Source organism: Dromiciops gliroides, chromosome 3 (assembly GCF_019393635.1).
Source record: "Dromiciops gliroides isolate mDroGli1 chromosome 3, mDroGli1.pri, whole genome shotgun sequence".
Classification (NCBI taxonomy): domain Eukaryota; kingdom Metazoa; phylum Chordata; class Mammalia; order Microbiotheria; family Microbiotheriidae; genus Dromiciops; species Dromiciops gliroides.
In genome coordinates this window covers 442,550,009-442,567,038 of record NC_057863.1, presented here as the reverse complement: position 1 = coordinate 442,567,038, position 17,030 = coordinate 442,550,009, and the positions used below count along the sequence as shown (strand labels likewise).

The 17,030-nt window shown below is 37.9% G+C and overlaps 1 protein-coding gene across 1 annotated transcript in view; it reads right to left on the bottom strand.

Moving 5' to 3' along the window:
- Positions 1-16,331, bottom strand: part of SLC25A12 (solute carrier family 25 member 12) — a 117,435-nt gene extending 101,104 nt beyond the window's left edge. Inside the window, exons 1-2 of the mRNA XM_043994392.1 lie at positions 16,050-16,331; positions 14,976-15,029 (exon numbers count right to left, since the gene is read on the bottom strand). Of these exons, the coding sequence (XP_043850327.1) occupies positions 14,976-15,029; positions 16,050-16,061 (66 nt within the window). The 5' untranslated portion in view covers positions 16,062-16,331. The remainder of the gene's footprint in view (positions 1-14,975; positions 15,030-16,049) is intronic.
- Between the last annotated feature and the right edge of the window lie 699 nt (positions 16,332-17,030).

Here is a 17,030-nt window from a genome sequence, read left to right as displayed (position 1 = left end):
ATAAATATGCTTAAACATGCTTGTATCTTAAAAATCAAACAAAATTCTTTTCAACTTAGCTACCCCAGAAAGCAACCATACCGTCTCCTTTATTTCCCTTCACAGTATAGTCAGGGGTGTGCTAGAATCAGTTCAAACTGGATATAGCTGTTCAAGTTTCAATGTGTGCTTTCTTGCCTCAGGAAAAAAAAAAGTACAAATCAGGCCTTGATATATTATTTTGTTGATTGTCTAGACTTAAGAATGTTATGGAGAAAAAAATGTTAATAATGCTGATTAAACTTTTCCATTGAGCTGTTTATTAAACATTTACCAGCATATCCTATTAAGTCTTCATTTATTATCTCCATTCCCTCTCACCTGAACTATTACTACCAATCCTGAACTGCTCTTTGTACATCAGTCTTAACATGTATTTTTGAACACATTGTCATCCTGCTCAAAAAAAAATTTCAGTGGTTTCCAACTCTCCCCTGAAAAAGGTAAACTCAGCTTGGGAAGCTTAGAGTTATTTTGTTTTTTCTTTTCTTTTTTTTTGAGGGGCAATGAGGGTTAAGTGACTTGGCCAGGGTCACACAGCTAGTAAGTGTTAAGTGTCTGAGGTCAGATTTGAACTCGGGTACTCCTGAATCCAGGGTTGGTGCTTTAATCCCTGTGCCACCTAGCTGCCCCAGAGTTATTCTCTTATGGACTCATGGCAGAGTCGGCCTCGGCTTTTCATTCCCCATTCCCCTCAGGTATAATATGCTACTTTGTGGTACATATAAGTAATTAAATGTTTATTGACTGAATAATTTTAGACATTTTCCAAGACACCCATTTAATATATTTCCTATTTCTCACAACCTCTGTCAACAACTTCATTTGATTATTATATCGATAGACAGTTTTGTCACCCTTTAAAATGGCAAAAGACTTTACATACATAATCTCATGGCTGCCTTACAATAATCCTGCGAAGTGGTTACTACAAATATTATCATCTCTGCTTTATAGGTGAGAAAACTGAAGTTTAGAAAACTAAGGGGCTCACTCCTGGCCAAACATGTAAAAAGCTATAGAGAAAAGATTTCAATTGGATAGCCTCAAATAGCCCACCCCTCAGAATAGTTTTTACTGCAAGGTAAGCACTAATTGATATTTGTTGGATTGAACATCCCTTAAGGTAAAGATTATGTCCAATTTAACATTTAAATTCTATTCACTGAACTATTGTAATAACCTCCTAGCTGGTCTCCCAAGTTCTCTCCCTCTCCAGTCCAACATTCACATGGTTATTCCTAATGAAAAGGCAGCTAGGTAGAACAGTGAATAGAGCTCCAAGCCTGAAGTCAGGAAGACCTGAGTTCAAATGTAGCCTCAGACACTTTATTAGCTGTGTGACCTCGAGCAGTTCACTTAACCCCGTTTGTCTCAGTTTCTTATTTATAAAATGAACTGGAAAAGGAAATGACAAACCACTTCAGTATCTTTGCCAAGAAAACCCCAAATGGGATCACAAAAAAATCAGACTTGACTAAGTGACTCAACAAGAAAGCATAGGCCCAGACATGTCACTTCCACGCTCAAAAACCATCATTGACTCCTTATTGCCCATAGGATAAAATAACACATTTGGCTTAAAGTAAGCATTTTTACATGAGCATTTAAGGCCCTCCACAATTTGGCCTCCAAACCATCTCTCCAATCTTATTACTCACCATCATGTATTCTTGCATTCTCGTCAAACTAGACATACTCTTCCCTTATCTTGTTTTACTGGGATGCAAGACTAGAAAGCATTTACCCTCTTAAACCCTGACAAAAATCCTCCTTCAAGGAGGTTGGGTACCATCTCCTCCATGAAACCCTTCTTGATTTTCCCAATTGAAAGTATTCTCTATCTTCAAATTTTCTGAGAGGACTTTTTGTGGAACCCTCCCTCACAACATTCTGTTTTGTACTATATTTGCATTGTGATATAGAGTGTATGTTCCTTAAGAGCAGAAATTAAGGAATTTTTTATCTTTGTTGCCCTGGGGTCTTGCATATAGTAAGCCCTTAATATTTGCTGAATTTAAAACCACAGTTCAAAGAAAAATGTCATAAACACAGAAGACACTCAGAATTAGGGTGATGAAAGAATGTGACTCTTGGTTATCTTGATTCCTGCTGGTTATGTTTTTTCTACTTTTAGCTGTTGTCCAAACTCTACTGGTTTACTATTCAGAAGCTAAGAACCCATCTGATTCACCAGAGGGTATCTGTCTTCTAATTTCTGAGTTTGATTGCTAACACTGTGACCAACATTCACACACGGAGGATAGAAGCATATTGTACTTGTTGCAGAAACAGCATGTCATAGTTTTCTGGAGACAAGAAGCAGTGACCTGCAGAGTGCCAAAAAGTGGGGCTTCATTCCCACAAGCTACCAAGGCCACAGCTAACAACTAGGAAAAAACAATTGCTTTCATTGTTGTTACTCACTGAAGCCAGGTCCTACTAGTGCCAACAGTTACAAATGATGCTAGAGAGAATCACTGTCCTTGAGGTTGTTTCCTTTTTTCTTTCTCCCTTAAGTGTTTTTTTCCTCACCCAATCTATTTTAATTTAATTTTAACAGAAAGATAAAGTGTAAACAGTCCTAGGTATAGCTCAGAGGGGTGAAAAAGTCTTCTCATTCAAAAGAAGTATTGTGCTTGACTTCTACAGGAGGCAGTTAACTAATTAACTCATTAAATTAAAAGCAATTACTTGGCAAATTCAGTGGGCGTTTTGTCTGAGGAATGGCAGTCTAAGACTAGTAAGTATAGAGTTGAAAAATCCAGGCATGTACTTGGACATACATATGTGGTCCTTACATAATCATCACAGCTAACATTTACAAAAATTATAGATTTTTTTTTAATGCCACAAAAAGCCCATGAGTCAAGTAGGGGAAGATTCATCCTCAACCTTATTTTACATATAAGAAAACTAAGGCACACGGTTATTAATCAATTTGCTTGAACATTAAAAGAATGGATTTCAAAAGTCAACAGTCAATAAACCTTTATTAAGAGTCTATTTTGTGGGGGCAGCTAGGTAGCACAGTGGATAAAGCACCCGCCCTGGATTCAGGAGGACCTGAGTTCAAATCCAGCCTCAGACCCTTCATGCTAACTAGCTATGTGACCCTGGGCAAGTCACTTAACCCCCATTGCCCCCCCCAAAAAACCAAACAAACAAAAAACCCTCTAAAAGAGTCTATTTGGTTCCAGACACTGAGCTAAGTGCTCCAGATACAAAGAAAAGAGAGAGTCCCAGCTCACATTATAATGGAGGAAGACAACACTTAAAAAGAAGATAGGGGAAGAATGAGGAAAGAGTAGAAGGGTACCCATCACAGGAGCAAGATAAAGAAAGAAGAGTACAGCCAGGACAGAAAGGTTGCCTTGGGGCCCTCCCTAAAGGGAAGATCTGGGAGGAGCTCTCCACTGTCTGCTCTTCAATCAGAGGAAAGGAGCATCCTCAGGGGCAGTAGATGTGAGGACCAGTTAAAAGGTTTTCACAATAATCCAAACAAGAGATAATAAGGACCTACACCAGAGTGTAGCTATATGATCAGAGGGAAGGAGAATTATGAAAGATGTTGTGAAAGTGGAAATGATAAGATATGGCAACAGATTGGATATGTAGGCTGAGTGCAAAAGGAGTTGAAGATGATGCTAACATTGTAATGGTGATGCCCACAATACTAATAGGAAAGTTGTGAAGAGGCAAAGGTGTACCTTTAGAAAGGGGGAAAGATAATGAATTCAATTTTGGACATATTCAGCTCAAGAGATGTCCAAGATGTACTTGGCAACAGAGAACTGGAGCTCAGGAAAGAGATGACAGATGGATACATCGAGCTGGGAATCATCTACATGGAAATGGTAATTGAACCCATGAGAGCTAATGAAAACATCAAGCCAGATAGTATAGTGGGGGAAAGAGTGGGGAGGAGACTCAAAGCAAGGCCTTGGAAAATACCCAGTTAGTAGGCCTAACCTGGATGAAGATATAGCAGAGAATACTAAGGAATGATCAGACAGGCAGAGAATCAGGAGAGAATAATATCCTGAGGAGAGACTAACAGCTGAGAAAAGGCCATTAGATTTTGGCAATAAAGAAATCATTGTAAAATTTTTAAAAATTTTTTTAATTTAAAAATAATTTTGGGGGCAGCTAGGTGGTATAGTGGACAAACCACCGGCCCTGGATGCAGGAGAACCTGATTTCAAATCTGGCCTTAGACACTTGAAACTTACTTCCTATGTGGTCTTGGGCAAGTCACTTAAGCCTCATTGCCCCGCAAAAAAAAAAAATTAATTTTTAAAAAAAGAAATCATTGTGCTTGCCTTCTCAATAAGGAGGGCAGATAAGGGAGGGAGAGAATTTGGAACTCAAAATTTGAAAAAAGAATGTTTAAATTGTTTTTACATGGAATTGGAAAAAATAAAATTGTAAATTGTAAAAAGAAGAAATCATTGATGACTCTGGAGAGAGAAACACTAAATTAGGACACAGGAAAAGAAAATAGTTGAAACACTCCAGAAAATAATTGATGATGTTTAATCATTAAATTCATTTCAATTCCACAAGCATGTGTTAAGCTCCTATCATGTGCCTGGCACTGAGCATACCAAAAACCAAACAAACCAAAAAAGCAAACAGCCCTTGTCATTGAGAAACTTACATTCTAATGTAATGTAGGTAATAAAATACTAATAAAATAAGCCATCAAACTTCCATACCTCCAATGTGATTCTATTCCCATTATGAATATTTTATGACAACACAACTTTTTCTTTTTCTTTTTTTTTTTTTTAGTGAGGCAATTGGGGTTAAGTGACTTGCCCAGGGTCACACAGCTAGTAAGTGTTAAGTGTCTGAGGCCGGATTTGAACTCAGGTACTCCTGACTCCAGGGCTGGTGCTCTATCCACTATGCCATCTAGCTGCCCCCAGACACAACTTTTTACTAGGAAATAGAACATAGTCTAACTTCAGGTAAACATCTGGATTCTTTCACTGACTCTGCCTTAGGTGAATCCAAATGATTCAAATGTGGAATGGGATAAGAAAAAGTAAGAAAAAGTGTGTGGGGAGTTTTGATAATTCAATAGTATATAAATGATTCAGCATTAGTGTAATAATAATAATATCCAGTTTGTTCCCACCAAACTTCCAAAGACTGTACTAATAGTGAACTCAAATGACTATGGAAACAATTAATACAAACTTAAATGTACTTTAATTTCAAAGTCAATCACTTGCTATTTAGAAGATGCCTTCTTAACAGCTAGGAATCCTAGATGGGCACCAAGTCAAGGACAAGTGAAAGACAATCCCAGTGTGAAGACAGCAGTGGTATAAAAATAGTAGAGAGGCTATTTCTTTTTCAAACTTTTCAAATGCAACTCAATTATTTTTCAGGCAAAAGTGTGCATGCTCTGACAAACAATTCAAAACTTAAAAAAAATATGGCTCTATAGATGACAGGAAAACTTAATATTCTGAAGCTTGAAAATTAGACTGATTTCCTTAAGATAGATAATATTAGTACATTAAGTCAAAGTAGTTGCTTGTAAAATAATAAAAATGTAAGTATCACATGCAAATATGTGGTGATTAGATCAAGTTACTTCCAGTTCCAATGAGGTCATACTATTTGGCAACAGTCCAGCACAGCAAGACTTTGATTATCTAAGCTAACTTGGCAAATTACCCACTTTTATCAGTTATTGAATCTAGTCTTAAATGACCTTGAGATTTACAAAACAATTATCACAAGCTAAACATGGGGACTGAATCTGTCAGCTATAACCTTAAATCACATCTGTATATGAAACAAAATGAAAATTAAATTTAAAAAATGAGAATGTTTAGGAATCAAAGTTCATGGAACCTTTGTTTACATGCTATAAACAAACTACAAGTACATTTTTCTCGGATTTATGGGAAAAGTTTTTTGAATGGAAAAAAATAACTGCAAATGACTAAAGAGAAGAATTCAAATCTGAGGCATATGCTATGACTGATTTGTTTCCCCATATTTTCTAACATATCTAAGAAATTTATTTTAAAATATGCATATAATATGGGGGCAGCTAGGTGGTGCAGTGGATAGAGCACTAGCCCTGGAGTCAGGAGTACCTGAGTTCAAGTCCGGCCTCAGACACTTAACACTTACTAGCTGTGTGACCCTAGGCAAGTCACTTAACCCCAATTGCCTCACTTTAAAAAAAATATGCATAAAATAAATATAACCATGTATCCAGAAACAATACTTCTGGGCAAAAATCTGGGAAATACTCCTAGAGGTTCATATTTCTTAACACTTCTGAAGGAAAGACCTCTTCACTGGAAACAAAGAACATACCATAAAAACTACATGTCTCCCATTCATTGAAAGGCAGCATTGTCTAAGGTATGGAGCAATGGACACTAAGTCAGAAAACCAAGACTCTACCCCTAATTAGCTGTGAGTCTGTGTAAGGTACTTAATTTCTCTGGTCCTATATCCTCATCTGAAACTGGGACCACCCTAACATTCTCTACCTACCCAAGAGAGCTGTCAAGATCAAATAAGATAATGTAAGTGAAAGAAATCTGGAGGCTCTAAAGTGCCAAATCAATGTAAGCATTAAAACACATTCATGGTTGGAACACAAATTTTTTTAAAATTGATGTTAAAATTTGTTTTTACATATATTTTAGAAGATAAAATTCTATTCAATTAAAAAAAAAAGAACTTCCCCAGATAGCATATGCGGGATCTCTTTTTCAGGAATAATGAAAAAAAATCTCCAGTAAAAACAAAAACAAACAAAAAAAAGCAAACAAAAAAAACACATTCATGGGCAAGATATCCACCAACTCTCTCAGTATCTGTCTGTCTGTCTCTTCTCATTGGTCTTACTAAACAAGTGGAAAAAGTTGTTCTAAAACTTTTCTTTGTCTTCAAAAAGTTTTCTTGGTTTTGGCATCTATTATTCCTCAGCTTAGCAGGGAGATCAGTCCTGACTGGCCTGGTTAGAGTAAACTTCCCTGCTTTTCCTGTGTGCAACTGTAACATGAGCATAAACTGTTGCATGACTTTGTTTCACCTGAGAACTTACATAATACCTGTTTCTTAACAACATTTCGATTTCAACAGCAAAATGATGACAATGTCAATAGGGTGTGGTAACAAAATATATAAAACTGCTGTGCATTTTAAATAAAGCAACGTATACATGACCAGACACTAGAAATAGGTACAGCATGTCCTGGGTCAATAATTGAACACACAAAGCTATTCCGTCCTGATGGTCTTTCCCCCTTTCCTGGGATCTGTTTCCAACAGAAGCCAAATTTAGGCAGGAATGTATGCCCTTTAGCAGCATGGTATGCTCTTTGCATGACTGGTGTTGAGCGAAGCGGGCCTACAAGACTTTTCTAAGACTGTAATAGATCAGTAATCCTGTTTCGACCTTCTGGTTTCTTTGTAACATGAAAACATAACTTGCACTGTAAAAAATAGTCTAAGAAGCAGTAAATGCCAAACCTACGCCACACAGATCAAGGAAGACAATTCATATTAGCAGAATTTTAAAAATTATGCAATGATCCTCATGTATACTAATATTAATATAGTTTCATATATATAATTTCCAGTTTTTCTTGTACATTTCACACATATATATATACATGTATATACACATGCAAACATGCATAGACATACATACACATAGAGACACACAGAGGAAACCAGGACTATTACACCACACCCTTGTTCTGTACAAATAAAATCCAGAAAGAAACCCATCTCTAAACAAACTGACCTATTTGCTATTCTGAAAATTCATCCCATCTCCCATCTGTTTTTGCACAGGCTCTTTCTCCAGGCCTGGAATGCATTCCCTCCTTACCTCTGCCTCTTAGAATCACTTGCTATCTTCAAAGCTCTACTCAAAAGCTACCTCCTACATGAGGCCTTTCCCCTCCAGCTTCCATTTCTTCCCTCTCTCCCCCTGGTGAAAAAAAAATTACCTGACAGTAAACTCAGTATATATTTTGTATTTATTTAGATGTGTACTTGCTGTGTCCCTTAATAGACTGTATGCTCCTTGTGAACAAGGACTGTTATATGTTTGTATTTCTATCCCCAGCATGAAACTGAGTGCCTGGAACACAGCAGGCACTTAATAAATGCTGCTTACTTGCTTCATTCATTCATTCATTTTGCTTTGAAATATATTTTTGTATTGTCCACTTTATGGAAGCTTACTGCCAAATTACTACATACCGCTTTCCCAAAAAAGGAAAAGTGGGGTGGGTTGTTCATTTCACATGTTAATCAATGAAATTAGTGCTGGCATACATAATACACAAATTCTGAAAATACTTTTTCCCATGAAATGGCCAAAATCCTTGAAAAGGAAAATGGTGACCATAGGGAGTAGCGTAACTAGAACTAGGCTTTCTAGGGCAGATTAAGTTGAATAATTAATCTGCATTGTTTCCAAAATAAACATTTAATTTCTCAGTCTAGGTAACCATGGGAACATACAAGGAAAAATATATATGCATATGTATATAAAAATATGTACAAATATGTAAAGTGTGTGTGTGTATGTTTGATCAATTCCTGTCTCTTGACAATCAAAGTATGACTCATAAGGACCTATGAAGAGCTTAGATATTGGTAAGAAATAGATCAACCTGAATAACCATCAATATTTCTGATTAAAAGAAGCCTTTTGGGGGCAGCTAGATGGCACAGTGGATAGAGCACCGGCCCTGGAGTCAGGAGTACCTGAGTTCAAATCTGGCCTCAGACACTTAACACTTACTAACTGTGTGATCCTGGGCAAGTCACTTAACCCCAATTGCCTCACTTAAAAAAAAAAAAAGAAGCCTTTTGGGGTGGTTAGGTGGCACAGTCGATAAAGCACCGGCCCTGGATTCAAGAGTACCTGAGTTCAAATCCAGCCTCAGACACTTGACACATACTAGCTGTGTGACCCTGGGCAAGTCACTTAACCCCCATTGCCCTGCAAAAAAAAAAAAAAAAAAAAAAGAAGAAGCGTTTTCTTGGCAAGAAGAAGAACGGTATGCAGACTCCCATTTTTAGTTTAAAAAAAAATACTCCTCGAGGAGTCTCCTTAATGGCCCATGAGCTAGTGTTCTTTGAAGTATATTAAAAACAAGTAGTTCTCCAGCTCAATGCAGCAGCCACATCCTTGAATGACCAGTCAATACTGGTAGAGACTCTGACACAGATACAGTGTGATAGAACAGAAAGGAAACTGGATCTCAATCTATTACCAGGTTTATACTTTGTTTTGTTTTGTTTTGCGGGACAGTGGGGGTTAAGTGACTTGCCCAGGGTCACACAGCTAGTAAGTGTCAAATGTCTGAGGCCAGATTTGAACTCAGATACTCCTGAATCCAGGGCCAGTGCTTTATCCACTGCGCCACCTAGCTGCCCCTAGGTTTATACTTTTTAACTAGAAGTTCCAGTCAAAATTTACCCTCTGCTGGCACAGAACTGCCTTTGGGAGCCCAACATCTTGATTCTTCAATGAAGCATGTTCCTAAATACATACACACAGATATGCAGCTATACACTCAGATACATGTTTATTAGCTTCAAGTATCTCAGTGTGGACTGACTATCTAAGTGACATAACAGGCCAATATAATTGAGAGAACAAAGTTATCTTCTTGTAGAATCAGTGGGCAATTCAATTGCAGATGACTCCTAAGGATGCTAACTTGGAACTAGCTCAAGAATGGGAAAAGGTAACCACAGTGAGGAAAACCCAAGGAAACACTCCGAGGAAGTACTCCAGTTGGTTCAAATTAGACAATCATCCATGAGGAATCACAAAAATAAATGGCCATTCATTTAACCCTATTATTACTTTTCATTCCCTTTATGTTGTAACATATATAATATGTAGGTTTGGAATAAGGGGCACTTACCACCCAATTCTCATTTCTTTTTATACTGAGGAGCATTCAGTCTTTCAGTTAAAAAAGGATGAAAAATATAATTTCTTAAAATTTTATTTTACCAAAAATAGTTTCTGATAAATTTTGCAAATAAACACAGCACAGTTTTGCTAACTACAATCCTTAAATAATCAAAGAGGGTCTTAAAGTTTTTTACTATCTTCCAACCTAACTTCCCTCAAACTCTTCCCAGCCCTGCCCCAATTTTTGCTACCATATACTGTAAGTAGAACAAAAGCAAGTCAGTGAGAGTTATGGGTAAGAAAGAAACAATAAACCAAGAAATGACCTTACAGATAACAACACTACATTTAACTTAACAATTAGCTTAGAAATTATTGCACAGGTGACCTGGATAGATGTAGATTCACTGCCCTCTCAGGCCAAAGATCTGGGAGATAGATTGGGAATGGAGATGAGGAATGCCAGCAGTTACCATTAAAGATATTTATGAATGGAGGGAATCTGGTCCCTTCAGATGCTAAAAGCTGATGAAATACAGCAAGGCAGAATGATATAGTGGAAATGATTTTGTATTAGGAAATCCAGGTTCAAATCTGTGCTGACAGCAACATATTCACAAGTCCTACTGTTCATCATTTTACCACTCAGAGCTTCAATTTTTTTTAGTCTATAAAATGGGGGAAGTAATACTTTCACTATCTCATGGAATTTTTGTGATGAGCACCACATGAACATGAATAGGTATTATCACATACTACTTCATATTGGTATGCTATTTTACATCACAATTCACAACCAGAATGAAAGGGACCTCAGACATCATTAAGTCCCACAGAGGAGAAAACCAAATATCAGAGAGGTCAAATGACTTACCCAAGGTCATACAACTTGCTACTCAGTGACAGAAGCAGGATTGGAACTCAGACCTCATGATTTCCCATCAGCGTACTTACTACTGTCCCCAAAGGTGCCTCTTAGGAAAATGATTTTACACAATCCCACCAACAACGTCTTGAAATACTAATATTTATCCACACAAATAAAATGACATCTTATCCCTGAAAGAATTTAGGTAGATGTGACCCAGAACTAGGTAAAATAGTCAAAATAGGAGCTTTCAGTAGAATTATTTTAAAATTTAAAATTAAGCCTTTATTCTATACAGTCACCCAAGTGATTCTAAAACTACTACAATACCAAGAATCCTCTCAAAATCAAACCACTCAGTATAATAGGATAATCTACATATTTGACACTTTCAATTCTCCCCTTTTTCCTGAAAATCCTATTCTTGGCTTTCATGTCATGGGGCCTGCTTATTCTCTTCTGCCTTATCCCTTTACCTCTAGCAATCACCTATACCCCAGTTCTTGATCTTCAGATCTTCTCATTCTGTACTCTCTCCCTTCAATTTCATAAGATCAACTCTCACCTACACAAACTTATATATATATATATATATATATATATATATATATATATATATATGTCCAGCCTCACTCCCCAGTTTCCTGTTTCCATGACTGAAGGAATACATTTGACAACCGAAACTTGAAATATTAAAAAGAAATTAATAATGATAATGACAGTGGTACTATGAGGTTTATAAAGTGCTCTTCTATTGACAATCCCAAGAAGTAGGCAATATGGTTTATAAATGAAGGAAATGAAGATACTAGAGGTGAAGTGACTCATCCAAGGTCAAACTGCTCATCAGTAGCAACTGGATACTCAAACCAGATCTTTTCACTTTAGAGCCAATGTTCTTTCCATACCATATGGCTGCTTCAGGACTGCCTCAGGTCCTTTCAGACTTCCCAAAAGCCCTTCATTAAACTTTATTGTTATTTTTCTACTTCTTTCCCTCTTTTTCATCTAGTGCCTCCTCACTATCAATCCAGGCACTAAGTTCCATAAATTTTAAGAATGTTAAAATTGTTAGGTACCTTACAAATCATATAGTCTATTCTCCTTTTATAAGATAAGGAAACTGAGCCTCAAATTTCCAATTTCCAGATTTGCCCAAGTTCACACAGCAAATCAGTCAGTCATTCCTACTAGGCCTGTGTGCATTCTGCTATAGGTAGAGGGAACTTATGCCCTAAGAATGCCTAGGGCCCTTTAGACAAGAAACTTTACAATGCCTCTGGATTTATCCCTCTCTTTCCATTTCTACAGACAGACCTCTTCCAGATTTGTGTTGCCTCCTACCTGAATTATTGTAATGGAGAGTCTGGTAGGTGGTCATCCTTCTTCCCACCAAGTTCTTCCCACTTTCATCCATCATATACACAGCTGTTGTTATGGACAGCCTTCTATAAACCCCATTTTCTTTACCTCTTATTTAAGAACCTACAATTGATCTTTGCTTTTTCATATACAAAGTCCTTTGCCTAGTATTCAAGACTACTACACAGTGCAACACTGTTGGTTTATGTTAAATCCTTTGATATCAGGGTTTGTTCTAATAGCTTTGTAACAAGAATCACCTTTGTATTTTGCCAACAATCCTCCATCCCATACCTTTCTAACCTTATCTGTCAGCATTCCACAACATGGCTGTTGTCCTCTAACTAAACCAATCTGTTATCCTCTCCATTCAACTCTGCCTTTGTTCTTGGTAACACTCTTCCTCTTGGCCTGCACACAACTACAGTCCCTCAAGATGTGGTTAAAAACTTACAGCCTATGGTAGAAAGAATTCTACATATAGAGTTTTAGGACCTACGTTCAGTTCCTGTAACTTACTCCCTGTGACTAAGCAAGTTATTTAACCTCCCTGGACCTTGGTTTACTTTACAGTAAAATAAAGAATTGGACTAGATGACCTTGAATGATCTTTCCAGCTCAAAACACGTGATTCCATGATTTGATTCTCACCACATCCTGTCCTACCCCACTCTGATTCATCTTTAGGTGCAAAAAGGATACAAAATAACACACTGAGCATGTATTTTTATTTTTCACTTATTGACATGATACTTTGTAATTGTCCTCAAGGTAGTTCAAGTAAATATTCTGAAATTTCCTGTGTTATAATCTCCTTGTAGTCAGAGAGTCAGGCCTCTAGGAATGTTTTAGCCAACAGTAAGTGCTCAAAAGAAGTTCACTAATGAATTCCACCTGACTCACTACTGTTTGGTATGGGGGAGGAAAAGAGTGTCCAGATATGAGATTTTATCAGTGTGGAGAATGTCCTTCCTTCACAAGTGCAAATCAGCAATTTGTCTACTATAAAGTTTTAACCTGAAAAGATATTTTATATTGAGATTATATTGTTCAGTTGGGTCTGACTCTCATTACCCCATTTGGGGTTTTCTTGGCAAAGATACTCAAGTGGTTTGCCATTTCCTTTGCCAGCTCATTTTATAGATGAGGAAATGGAGGCAAACAGGGTTAAGTGACTTGCCCAAAGTCACACAGCTAGTAAATGGCCAGATTTGAACCCAGGAAGAGAAGTCTTCCTGATTCTAGGCCAGGCACTCTATCCACTGTGCCACCTGAAAGGATATTAAGGTGCCAGAATATTGTATCTAAGATATTCAATTTAATGTTGGTAAAAGTTACATGGGGGAGGGGGGGAGTCCCTATTAATTAGAAAGAATTCAGTTGATTTCTCAGATAAATGAAAGTCTATAAAATACATCTGGTAATTTCACCCAGCAAATGAAGATAATGGTATGACCAACTGTCAATGGCTAGAAGATGTTTATTAGTTTTAAGAATATTTATATGAACTAAGATTTTAAAATCAGAAATAAAGTCTAACATTTCAGTTGCATTGGCTGACATTATTACTATTAGCTGGAAGTTACATCTATTATGAGATGTTTCTAAAACCTAGGCAGAATAACCTTGTGTATTCAATCTGGATCTGTTTATCAAATCTCAATTTTAATACATATACACTTACATTTAATAAGCAAACCATGTCTCCAATTTTTTAAAGTCACATCTTCTAACTAGAAGATATATATATGAAGCTATTACTGTTTCTAAATTATCACATATCTACAGGACTTAAAGGGACCACTTCATTTTACTGACAAACAGAAAGTTTAAGTGTCTTGCCTAAGGTCAGAGTAGGTAAAAGCTGGGACAAGAACTCCAGTTTCTTGACTTCCACCACTATGCCTAGAGATCTGAACAACTTAAAGAAAGCTCTGACAACATTTAATAGCCATTCACCAAGCTTTAAACAAATGTCTACTCAGGTAGGCACGTGCTAAATGCTGAGGATACAAAATTGAAAAGGAAAACAGAAGACTTTACAATAAAATAAAAACTTGGCTTCTCTCACTTTTAGTTCTATTTCTAAAGAACACCTTCCTGTACATAGAACTTCTAAAACATAAGAAAGGAAAGAAATACAAAACAAACACACACATATACAACGAGTGAAGGGAAAAAAAAGGTCAGAGCCAAGGTCATTAGTCCTGAAGTCTGAGCAGACTTGAAGTTTGCTATACGTTGTGGGATATCTTTTAAAGAATTCTACAAAGGCACATTTTGATACACAGATAACAATAACAGATTGTTTTTAAAAGCATAGTCAAATACCAATGAACTCAGAGTAAACAAAAAAGGGTTACAAGCTAACATCTTAGTAACAAGCTGCATTTCTTATTTATAGATTAAGGTAAGGATTACTTAGTGATCAAGAAAACTACACAAATTTCCAAGGGAAAAGGAATTTCAGGTACTATAACCTATTATTCTTTTAAGAGAATGAACACAAGCAAATTCTATAACATTTTAAGTGGTAGTTTCTTGAGGAAAACTGGAAATTCTTTTACTATCCTTCCCATAGTTCTCTGTATATACATCTCTGAAAAATAATTGTAGGAAAAGTTTAATGAAATTTTTCTACTATGTCTGAGAAGCAGAACCATAGAATGTATTGTTCGACTTTGTTTTGAAAAAATAATAGGCCATTTTTGAAAGTTTAGACCTAACCATGACTCCAAGTGAATCTCAATTAAAACTATGATGCATAAACAAGTTTACCTGCAGGAATATGTTTCTTAACTCATGAGGATCACCTCGCTTGGTTGTCTGCACCTGTAAGGCCAAAAAAAGAGAGAGAAAAGCTGGTTAATGCTTCACTAGAAAAATTTACTACAATCTAAGCAGATTAGAGTTCACTTCCAGATAATCGATGCGCTTATCTCCTTAATAAGTGTATTTAGTTTAAATTCGAAACAAAATAAAAAGACACCAGCTGCTGATTACAGCTGTCACATGGGATGGCTGCGACCTGAAGGGCAGAGAGATAGCTAGTAGTGTGAAAAACTGGAGGAAACTGCAAATTGAATACACAGTGCTTCTGTAACAGAAAAGGAAGGCACCAAGATTAAGTAGTTAATTTTTTCCCGTTCTGCTAGCAACACAGTAGCAAACGCCCACCTCCACACCAAGAGGCCAGGAAGGGGTCAGCAACGGGGAAGTCAAAATGCCCAAGTTAAACTCATGGCCTAGTAGCCTTCCAAATGGAAAACGATCTTGCTTAAAACATGATGCCGGTGAAATGAAATAGAAAATGAAGTCTTCTTTCTACTTCCAATTAAGACTGTTGCAACATTCTCAAAAGCTCTCAACTGCAACCGGCATTGCTAATACCCACATTGGCCCCCGATTACCGCACTAAGGCCCCTGATTAAAGCTCTGAGGCTCCTAATCACAAAATATCCATTCCCCTCCCCCACTGCAACTCTCCCCCCCCCCCCCCCCCGCCCTTGGGCTGACAAGCAACTTCCTCCCACCCTCTTTCCGCCACAATACAATCCCAGGCTCACGGGTGTATGCCCCCGAATCCACCCCCTTGGCAGAGTGCCCGAACCGGATTCATGGTCCACACAAGACCCTCAAACTCCCTGTCCCTCCTCCTCCCCTCCCCCAGGCAGGCATCTTCTCCTCCCAACCCATGCACAGCTTGTCCCCGCGACCCAGGAGCTGGAGACCAGAAATGCGTTTATCGGAGAGCGAAGCAAAAAGGAAATGCGAAAAGAGAAGAAATTTAAAAAAAAAAAAGCCCCGGTAACGTCTCCTATGCCATAAGCAGCAGCAGATAGTTGGAGTCACCTTGACCGCCATGCTGTGCTCGAAGCCGGGAGCGAGCGAGTGAACGAGCCAGCGAGTAGAGCTGTCAGGGTGCGCGCGCGCCGCCTCCCTGGCCGAAGTCGCGCGCGCCCCTATGCAAATGAACCCTGGGAGGACTAGGACACGGTCCGGGCTGGGCCGGGGACCGTCCAGGTGTGAGGTCGCGAGGCCAGGAGGGGAGCGCTTAGACCGGAGAAGCCCAAGCCGGAGGGTCGCGTGCTATGGGCTGAGCTTGGGTTTGCTGCTTACGGGCCCAGAGGCCGCCGCCGCCACCAAGGAGAAAGCCCCAGTTCTCCTTGGGCCTCTTAGTGGGTGTGGTTTTGCACACTGTCTCCGGCAAGACTAGGTTTCCGACCTCTGAGTCTCTTTATCCCGACTTTAGTCCAGAATCCCAAAGGTTACAGAACACTACCTATTATTATTACTATTGTTATGTTATTATTGCCACTAAAATGGATAAATAAATAATACCGATAACAAAGATTGAGTATTGTTTACATTGAAGAGGATTTGAAAGCAAGATGAAAAGATTTGATGAATACATATTTTTCTGACTAGAGTAGGACTGGGCTGCTTATCCCACGAATATTCTGTTAACTTTTAAACCTTTTCAGAATATGACTCATGTGGAAATATGTTTAATGTGATTGCACATATATAACCTATATCAGATTGCTTGGCGTCTTGGGGAGGGGGCAGGGAAGGGGGAGGAAGGGAGAAAAATTTGGAACTCGAAATCTTATAAAAACGAATGTTGAAAACTATCTTTACTTGGAAGTGGAAAAAATAAAATACTATTGAGATTGAAAAAATAAAACTAAAAAACTGAGCCTAGAAACAAAAACAAAACTTTTAAACCTTTTACCACCTTTCTGGGACTCAGCCTGTGTCCTGTGTCTACCAATAGTCTGGAACCATTTCCCATCCAATTTAGGAAACAGATATGTATTACTCTTCAACTTT